The 10,417-nt window shown below is 42.1% G+C and overlaps 2 protein-coding genes across 2 annotated transcripts; both read left to right on the forward strand.

Moving 5' to 3' along the window:
* Positions 1–409: 409 nt before the first annotated feature.
* On the forward strand, positions 410–3,886 carry nsun5 (NOP2/Sun RNA methyltransferase 5). Its single transcript, XM_079679506.1, has 5 exons — positions 410–1,558; positions 2,505–2,715; positions 2,898–3,062; positions 3,308–3,376; positions 3,561–3,886. The coding sequence occupies exons 1-5, from the start codon at positions 634–636 to the stop codon at positions 3,769–3,771; spliced, it is 1,581 nt and encodes a 526-aa protein (XP_079535632.1). The 5' UTR covers positions 410–633; the 3' UTR covers positions 3,772–3,886.
* Positions 3,887–4,026: 140 nt separating this feature from the next.
* Positions 4,027–10,416, forward strand: LOC307034754 (uncharacterized protein; the record flags this gene model as incomplete). The annotated part of the gene is made up of 7 exons (XM_079673635.1): positions 4,027–4,163; positions 4,316–4,465; positions 4,666–4,766; positions 8,809–8,889; positions 9,536–9,683; positions 10,206–10,285; positions 10,375–10,416. Coding segments are annotated over exons 2-7 (564 nt in total), but the record flags the coding sequence as incomplete, so codon positions are not given.
* Between the last annotated feature and the right edge of the window lies 1 nt (position 10,417).

The following is a 10,417-nucleotide window of genomic DNA, read 5'->3' on the forward strand; positions in this document are numbered from 1 at the left end:
ATACCAAGGAGGCTTTTGGAAATGTCCATTAAAATTACATTTTCAATTCTCCTGTAATTTAAACATTTATCAAATATTTTAATGGATAGTTTATAAGTTTTATATATACAATCTAGGGTATTTATGGTAAGAAGGTAATGCATTATCATGTCATTTAGAAGTAAGGTATACAAGTGGATATGTTCTATTTGATTAGCAACCTTTGATAAATTATATCAATAAAATAAACCAATGTCTGGTCATTCAATTATTTTAATTTTATTAAGATGTCTTTCGTTTATTTGTTTTTTGCTTTTCTTCGTTGCACTAATAATGTGTATATCATAAAAAGTGCCGTAATATTATTATTTTTCAGATGCCATCGTTGATTGGCTGCCCCGGCATTCCTACGTCAGACCAAAACAGTGCCTCAAAGGTACTACTTCCGGTGTCACGAGCTTTCCTCTGCCATGTGGATGGTGGGAAAACAATCTTGAAGTTGCTCTTATAAAAACGTGTTTGAGAAGTAGAACAAAGCTGACCAGAAGAGCGGAAGGTCGTTTAGGAGGAGGAATGTCTCCGGTCAGGTGTAAAAAAGAGAAACATTTGAAAGTAGGTAAAGTAGTCTGAGTCGTTAACTAGCTAAAAGTGGCCATGGCTCTGTACGTGAAAGCCGCAGAGATCCTGGACAAAGCTGAGAAGAAGCAGGGCGCTTTGAAAACTCTGGTCTACGACAGCAAATTTGAGAACATCAAACCATTGTTCGCTCTGGTTTTGGAGACCCAGAAGTTTTCCTCCGTCCTGGAGGAAATTATCGTTTCCTCCAAGCTGCTCAAGCAGACCAAGATGCGCATGAACCTGGCCAAGGTGCTGGTGTTCGACCTGCTGATAGGCCAGGGGCTGAAGTGCGGAGGAGCCTGGAAGACCATGATGATAAAGCACCGCGCCCGGCTGCAGTCGGTGCTGGCCCGTATGAAGGTGAAGCAGAAGGTCAGCAAGAATGAGGACCTGCTCCCGGCCAGCGTCAAGCAAGTGCTCGCGGAAAATCTGCCCAGGTATGTGCGTGTGAACACCGTGAAGACCACCGTGGAGGATGCTGTGGACTATCTGAAGAGGGATGGCTTCTCCTACCTGGGACAGGCGTCCAGGCTGGAGGACTTAACCCTGAAGGAGAAATACTTTGTGATGGACATGCATCTGCCAGAGCTGCTGGTCTTCCCTCCTAACACTGACTTCCACGACCACTTCCTGTATAAGGCCGGCCACATCATTTTGCAGGACAAAGCCAGCTGCCTCCCTGCTTACCTCCTCAACCCCCCGGCTGGTGCACATATCATCGATGCTTGTGCCGCCCCGGGCAACAAAACCAGCCACCTGGCAGCCATCATGAAGAACAAGGGCAAGCTGTTTGCCTTTGACTTGGATGCCAAGCGTCTGTCCACCATGGCCACTCTCCTGCTCAGATCCGGGGTCACCTGTCATCAGCTGGCCAACCAGGACTTCTTGAAGGTGGACCCTGACAGCCCGCAGTTTAAAGATGTTGAGTACGTCCTGCTGGATCCTTCCTGCAGCGGATCAGGTAGAATATCATCCTTTACATCCCCAATTAAGGAAGGTGACCTTAGTTGTATAGTTTTATGATGTATACATCATACAATCATATATGATCACAATCTCCCTTGAGCAACACAGCTTTTAATATAAACCGTGTTGGTGTTCATCATATCCCCTGAGTCACCACTGCATCCATCCTGTAACATCATCATGTCAGCTGACTGGAGATTATTTGATACCACATATTCATGTCCAATGATGCAACGAGAGGTTTTCAGGGACATTTTAGGATAAAATCATCAGGTACTCCAGGGATTTGGCCCGTATCGGAACGACACATCATCCCTATAGCTACACGCAGTTAGGTTGACTAAATCTTCCCAGCCAAGCTCATTGGGTCGGAGTCAGATTCCTTATGTTTATTTGTTTCATATTTTACCAGTATATTCCCTCTTGTCTGCAGTGTCTGGGTTCCTAGCACTATCTATGGAATTACAGTTTTTTGATATTATAGTGGCTTGTTACTTACCGGTTTCATTTAAATAACAGTTTGAATCCCGAAGAGGTCAAAATATCCATTATTATACAAGAAAACATATTTTAAAATATTTGTTATAGTTTTATTAAAGGTCCAAATATCAAGCAGAACGTTTAACTTTATTTTTGTAGTTTTCCATTAACCACCCAATGACTACTATACAAAAGCACGTGACTGTATTTGAGTAGAAACACTGGCTGCACCTTGACGAGTTGCAACTCAAGGTGCTTAGTTCGCATTGTACGGGATTATTATATTGTTGTTTATATTGTTTAATTTAAATTAAAGTCATCTTCCTTTCTGAATATCCCCATGTTAATGTCCCTGACAACCTGAATGAAATAAAAATATTTGTACATATTTTAATAATCAGCAACCTCTACATGCAATAGTAGGATTTCAATATAATTTCTAAAACCTATGTGTCCTCCAGGCATGGTGTGTCTCCGGGACGATGCGTCCTCTGCTGACCAGGAGAAGGTTAAGGCTCGTCTGGCCGCCCTGGCCTGCTACCAGCTGCGCTGTCTCAACCACGGCCTGAAGTTCCCTCGCCTGAAGCGCCTGGTGTACTCCACCTGCTCCATACACAGCCAGGAGAACGAGGGAGTCGTAGCGGCCTGTCTGCAGGAGAACCCCGGCTTCAGGTAGCAATAGTACATTTTCACTAACTAATAACAAACTCAGTGATGTTTGTGTACCTGCAAATATTTGATCATAGGCTTTCCCTATTAGTCCTTTATATTTGCTGTTTGGGACACATCTTTTGTAGCTCCTCCTTGATTGAACTTTTAGTTTGAACTCTGATAAGGTGTGTTTTATCCTTCAGGTTGGTTAATCTGCTGTCTCAGTGGCCTGAACGAGGCCTGGAGCCGCTCACTCAGTGTCTCCGAGCCAACCCTGCAAAAACCCGCACCCACGGCTTCTTCGTGGCTCTGCTGGAGAAACACAACGGGGCTGGGAGAAAGAAGCAGGAGCCATTAGTTCAGATAAGGTGAATACTGGGGTGTCATGTAAAGTTAAATATATATTGATGTTTCAACTCTTATTGTCGTAGTTTTGAAAATAGTGTTTACATGCAAATGTTTCACACATGTAGAAAATATAATGCAGTTTTGACGTCTTTATTTTGATGAATGGAAATGATCCAGACTACATTTTGGGCATTCATTCCACTCTAATTGAATATATGTAGCTATTTCTTTTTGGTTTACAATTGTATTTTCTTCTGTGCTTCAGTGATCCTCCTGTCACAATCAGCGAGGCTGTGAATGAAGCAGAGAAGCAGGAGCCAGCGGTTCAGATAAGGTAAATACCATGGGGTCAAGTTATTGTCTTGGTTTCTAAAATACTATAATTGGGTCATGGTTGCTCAGAATAAGTAATTCGGCAGTGGCACTTCGCTCTGGCCCTCTCCAGATGCATGTATTCTTTTATTACATAATTGATTTCGGAAATTAGAGGTTGACTTTAGTTGTCTGCTCTGTCACAGCGCTCAGGAGGCGACACCACCCATCCCCTCCACCCGTCGGAAGAGGCCTGCAGCTTCAGAGACGGAGGACAAACAGACTCCTGCAGCTGATCAGGCTGACGGCACACCCAGCAAGAAGAGAAAGAGAAAGAGGAAGAAGAAGAAGAAGAAGAAGAAAGTGGAAACGGTAGAAACGGTGGAAACGGTGGAAACAGTGAAAACAGTGGAGTGATAGAAGAAACAAGATGGGACTGCTACAGCATGTAATGTGGAAGGAATGCTCAATTAAGAAGGGCTCTGTTGATGTGTGGAATGTAACAGAAAAGTAAAGATTATTTTTTACTGTATCAAGTCTCTGTGTTTTATTTAAGATTGATTGAACTTCTCTTCAACATGTTCAGGTGTTTTGTTTTCCACAGAGAAATGTACGTTTCTATCCAGTAGGGGGCAGTAAGCCAACAGCCTATTAGCTGAAGAAGTTCAATATCCGTCTAAACAGAGTCACCTATTGGTTGAATCACTCGAGGCTTTTTTATAACACTTACGCAAAAATGTTTTGTAACTGTTCCCCGTGTTGTTGAGAACTGAAGAGCTGTTTCGGATACGTCTTGTAGGAAACATAAAGTAAGTAATTTGTATGAATGTTGCTGATTTATATGTTTCCACCCTGTAGTATTAAACGGCTTAACGCGTTAAATTGACTGACAACTCTCATGAAGGAAAAACATGTGATGCCTGGCACCGTGGAAGACAGCTGATTTGTGTTCATACCGCAGGCCGCCCCTAGTAGCTCTTAGCCGGCTCAAACCGCAGGATGTCCCCGGTGCCCAAAGTGAGACTGTCCGGAGGTCTGGAGATCTGCCGGGTGCTGAACGGGATGTGGCAGGTGTCCGGGGCTCACGGAGCCGTGAATAATCTCAAAGCAGGTAAACACTAATATGGTGGAAATATAGCAGAAAAAATTAAAGCTATACGTTTTGTGGAAATCTTGTGGAAAGGTTCACTGGGTTGGAATTGAAAGAAAAAAAAACACCCTATACAGATTTGTGTAGATGTACACTACGTTAACATCAATCGTGGAGATTATAATTGAATAATATTGTATTTTATGTTCTCTCGTCTCCAGTGGAGGCCATGCAGGCCTACGTAGATGCTGGTCTGACCACATTTGACATGGCAGACATTTATGGGCCTGCAGAGGATATATTTGGACAGTTTAACAACCAGGTACAAACACACACACACCACACATAGAGTTCCAGATAGTGTATACATGAACGGCATACAGTATATTACACACATTGGGCTGAATTAGGCCAGGAACTGAGCAGGGATGGATTCAGCAGGACTGATTCTCCCTATTTCCTTTTCATCCTTTATTAGTCTCCCTGCCATAATAAATAGATCTCAGTTTATGGATTACGTTTGTTTTTTTTGCCCGACATATTTGATGGTATATTGCTACTCTTTATTTAACCAAGTAAGATACACACTTCCTATTTAAGTCTTGACCATGGTTGATTTTTTTTTGTTCAACCTCAAAAATATTTTCCAACTTATTTATTATTATTTTAATCAAAATGTTTAATGAACTTCAAGCTTCTGTTTGAATTCAATATGACTAACTAATATACTACCTAATATAATTAGGGGAAGCCTTGCTGGTTTACATTTTTAACAATAAGCTTTGATTTTAGAGAATGATTTCAAACAGCAAAACAAGAGACACTTTTACAAAGTAATTTATCTTTTTACCCATCACCTTGAAATCCAGGTATGGTTAACAGCTATGGTTAACGTGCCCCTTCAATTACACAACTGTTCATATTAGAAATGCACCTTAAAAACTTTCAGTAACTGTTAGATCATGAATTCAAAATCATAAAAAATGAAACAGTATGACTCAAATGCAACAATTAATTTAATTGTTCAACAGTAATAGAAATGAAATGGAAAACTGAGGAACGTTCTCAGTCTGCGTCTTCAGGCAGGCAGCAGCATCAGACTGTTTCTGAACCAAGAAGGGCTGGACTCATCTCTTCCTTTTGACCTCACGCTTCCTAATTGTCCGTTCATCCTCCACTGCAGTTATGACAACAGGTCCATCATGGGGGGTTGGAAGAGCCAGGGTCACAGCAGGGCCTTGTTCTCTGTCTTCCTCCAGACCAAGCTCCTCATTCAGATCTCCAGCCAGGGTGTGAATGGTCTTTGCACCATCCATCCACTACATCTGCTAGCTGGCTGCAGTTGGTTTTGTTGCTTGAATTTTCAACCACGTGTGTTGCTCTGAGGCTCAAACAGAACACACATCTCACTCACTGCAGCATCTGCAATGGTGTTCAGTATTTGTGCTGCAAAGGAGTTAAGCTCCCTCCTCCGGATGTCTTGAGCCGGGTACATCTGTCTGACCTTTTCCTGGATAGACATGACCATATCATCTCTGATAAAAACACAATTACAATTTTCCAACGAGAGACTAGAGAGTAGTCAAGCACAGTCGATCAGTTGATGGCACAGACAGAAGTGAACAGTGTGTGTTCAGGTGGCTGGAAGGAAGGAGAATTACGACTCCTTGTCTTGAAAACTCTGTTCCGTAACCCTTGGTTTTGGAACTCTTTTCTTGTGGAACTATTTTCTTTGTTTGTTTTTTTATTTCTACACTACACTGCGAAAATGGATACACAACTTCAAAAACACGCTCACAAAATACACGCAAAAGCGCAGAGGAGACATAACAAGAGAGGCTAAAGTAAACGGAGTGCAGTGAGCTATGAACTAACTAAACTAACTAAAAACACACATACAGTGGGGCAAAAAAGAATTTAGTCAGCCACCAATTGTGCAAGTCCTCCCACTTAAAGTGGACCTATCATGCTATATTTGAATAATATAGTGTAGGACCATACCTATATAAGGCATATTTATACTTTTTATTTTTCAAAATACCAAACAGATCATGCATTTTAGCCATTCCTCATTTCTCTCAATTTAACACTGTCTTTGCATGGGCTGATTCTGTGAGAACAGCACCATCTACAGGCCTGGCATATGTACTACAGCGTCTCCAGCACTTTCGAACGGCAATGTCCGTGGCTGTCTCCTCCTGAATGGTGGAGTTGGCCCAATAGCCGTAGCGCCACTTCTGTGACGTCACAGAATGGTTCAAATCTGGATCAGTCTGTATCAGATCCGCTGCAGCCCCTTTTTAAGAGATTTGGGTATGGAGGAAAATAGAGAGGGTTGTGTTTTCTGACACTTGGTGAGTTCCCTGGAACACCGGGGACACATATTCATGTATAAAAGACGTACAAAGGTGCATTTTGCATGATGGGTCAGCTTTAAAAAGATGAGAGGCCTGTAATTTTCATCCTAGGTATACCTCAACTATGAGAGACAAAATGAGAAAATAAAATCCAGAAAATCACATTGTCTGATTTTTAAAGAATTTATTTGCAAATTATGGTGGAAAATAAGTATTTGGTCACCTACAAACAAACAAGATTTCTGGCTCTCACAGACCTGTAACTTCTTTAAGAGCCTCCTCTGTCCTCCACTTGTTAACTGTATTAATGGCACCTGTTTGAACTCGTTATCAGTATAAAAGACACCTGTCCACAACCTCAAACAGTCACACTCCAAACTCCACTATGGCCAAGACCAAAGACCTGTCAAAGGATAGCAGAAACAAAATGTTAGACCTGCACCAGGCTGGGAAGACTGAATCTGCAATAGGTAAGCAGCTTGGTGTGAAGGAATCAACTGTGGGTGCAATTATTAGAAAATGGAAGACATACAAGACCACTGATAATCTCCCTCGATCTGGGGCTCCGCGCGAGATCTCACCCCGTGGGGTCAAACTGATCACAAGAACGGTGAGCAAAAATCCCAGAACCACACGGGGGGACCTAGTCAATGACCTGCAGAGAGCTGGGACCAAAGTAACAAAGGCTACCATCAGTAACACCCTACGCCGCCAGGGACTCAAATCCTGCAGTGCCCGTCTGAAGTTTGCTAGAGAGCATTTAGATGATCCGGAAGAGGATTGGGAGAATGTCATATGGTCAGATGAAACCAAAATAGAACTTTTTGGTAAAAACTCAACTAGACGTGTTTGGGGGAGAAAGAATGCTGAGTTGCATCCAAAGAACACCATACCTACTGTGAAACATGGGGGTGGAAACATCATGCTTTGGGGCTGTTTTTCTGCAAAGGGACCAGGACGACTGATCCGTGTAAAGGAAAGAATGAATGGGGCCATGTATCGTGAGATTTTGAGTGACAACCTCCTTCCATCAGCAAGGGCATTGAAGATGAAACGTGGCTGGGTCTTTCAGCATGACAATGATCCCAAACACACCGCCCGGGCAACGAAGGAGTGGCTTCGTAAGAAGCATTTCAAGGTCCTGGAGTGGCCTAGCCAGTCTCCAAATCTCAACCCCATAGAAAATCTTTGGAGGGAGTTGAAAGTCTGTGTTGCCCAGCGACAGCCCCAAAACATCACTGCTCTAGAGGAGATCTGCATGGAGGAATGGGCCAAAATACCAGCAACAGTGTGTGAAAACCTTGTGAAGACTTACAGAAAACGTTTGACCTCTGTCATTGCCAACAAAGGGTATATAACAAAGTATTGAGATGAACTTTTGTTATTGACCAAATACTTATTTTCCACCATAATTTGCAAATAAAGTCTTTAAAAATCAGACATTGTGATTTTCTGGATTTTTTTTTTCTTCTCATTTTGTCTCTCATAGTTGAGGTATACCTAGGATGAAAATTACAGGCATCTGTCATCTTCTTAAGTGGGAGAACTTGCACAATTGGTGGCTGACTAAATACTTTTTTGTCCCACTGTACAAGGTAGAAGTGGATACACACACACACACACACACACACACACACACACACACACACACACACACACACACGGTCCCAGTGTGGCTCCGATCAGTTTTTCCGCGCCTGATGTGCTGTGACAGTCTAATGGTATCGACCGTGGTCTCAGCCATTCACCTGGAATAATGTGCAGAGAGATGGAGAACTCTTCTCTCCTACAACCTCATTACACACAAGCTTTCCAGGCTTCTTGTACCTTTTAACCTTTTAAAATGAACTCAAGGAAAATTTCTTACATACTGAATCCTTTAAAATGTGTTGGCAGCATGAAACAGGAGGAAAAAAATGCTAATTTGTAAAATATTTAAAAGGACAATTCTCGATTTTAATAAATTCAAGCAAGTTATATTTGTATGACTTCCTTTCTGATCTATAGAGGTGCAAATCTGGAAACAGCACCCCGGGTCTGCAGAGTCTGACCAAATACGTGCCTCGACCGGGACCAATGGACCGCAAGGTGAGTGGCTGAAAAATGTGTGAGAGAGAGGGACACCCCCACTCAGTCTGCCGTGTTTTACAGTGAGAATACTTTTATCCACTAGAGAGCAGTGTGTGTCTTTTTAAAAGAACTAGGACATCACCTCTGCCGGCCCACTTAACAAATGTAAAGCTGCACGGAAAATTCTCAGTAAATGTGTTGGTGTTCAGTCGGCCTTAAATAATTAACCCTATATCCTTTGTTTGAGGAGGCCTTACTATGGAAACAACTAACATGATCAGAAGTTATCCAGGTTAACCCTGTGGTTTATTGCTATTTGTACCAATAGAATGCTCCTTAATCATCAGTTAACAAATATAAGCAATCCAAAATCATGTTTTTGTAATTACAGCGATTTAGGTTGTCAGATTCCGAGCTATGCACATGGTATTAGAGCTATACTGATGTAGTCGCCAAAATTGAAATTGTGCAGGTATATTGATATCATTGTATATGTTGGCCAATAGGAAACAGCACATTTCAGTACAGAAATACCAAGCATACATGGCATTGTCTGGGATTATATGTTTTTGTTGATGTATACAGACCGATTTGAAATATTTTAGGATGAATTCAAATTCCTGTTGACAGTGTAACAGGATCTGAGGTGTTACTCTGTATGCAGGTGGTGCTGAAGGCGCTGCAGCGCTCCATGGCCCGTATGCACGTGGATAGTCTGGACTGTGTTCAGTTCCACTGGTGGGACTATAGAGACAAAAGATACCTGGAGGCACTGGGACACCTGTCCGACCTGCAGCAGGAGGGACTTATTCGTACGTTCACTGAGTTACACAAAACCTATTGTAGGCATTGTACAGATAAATGGAAAAAATCTAATTGCACAAATGCTAGACTTGCAGACCAGTGTATTAGCAGACTGATTTCCCAGATCAGATATCAGAATATTTTTGGAGGAAGAGTTCATACTTTATCTGGAAAAAGCAGTTTGAAAAGAAATAAGCTTAACTTAGGGTCCATCTACAAACCTTTTTAGTTTTCTTAGTTTTCAACCACAGTTTTACAACTGCAACAGAGGTGTGGTTAAAGGTTTCAGAGATGATAACTCAGTGGACCATGTGTTGATAATTTATTTATATGTGACAACAAAACGTTTCTTTGATTATTTTTGAAACAAATGATGATGCATATATTGTTATTGGATCATTTTAACATATGGATAACAAAATGAGCAGCATACTGATAATGAGAAGATCTGGCAGTATATTATGTGTGTCATCTTTATTTTTATTCTCAGACTTGTTGTACTCTCAACCTGTTTGTTCCTTTTTCCTCAGGAGAGCTTAGCCTCACTAACTTTGACACACAGAGGCTGGAGGAGATCACCAGCAGAGGCATCCGCATCTCGAGCAACCAGGTGACACTTCCAGCTGCATGCTGGCACACTTCTCCATCAGCCTCTCTTCCCCAGTTATAAACCCTGTGTTTAATGTGTCCGCCCTGCAGGTTCAGTACTCTTTGATAGACCAGCGCCCTGCAGCCAGGATGG

Source organism: Notothenia rossii (assembly GCF_949606895.1).
Source record: "Notothenia rossii genome assembly, chromosome: 4".
Taxonomy (NCBI): Eukaryota; Metazoa; Chordata; class Actinopteri; order Perciformes; family Nototheniidae; genus Notothenia; species Notothenia rossii.

Excerpts from the sequence above, each read along its gene's own strand:
- nsun5 (XM_079679506.1), top strand. The coding sequence starts at position 634 with ATGGCTCTGTACGTGAAAGCCGCAGAGATCCTGGACAAAGCTGAGAAG. Across the intron at positions 1,559-2,504 it reads TCCTTCCTGCAGCGGATCAG|GCATGGTGTGTCTCCGGGAC; the intron begins GTAGAATATCAT and ends TGTGTCCTCCAG. Across the intron at positions 2,716-2,897 it reads CAGGAGAACCCCGGCTTCAG|GTTGGTTAATCTGCTGTCTC; the intron begins GTAGCAATAGTA and ends TTTATCCTTCAG.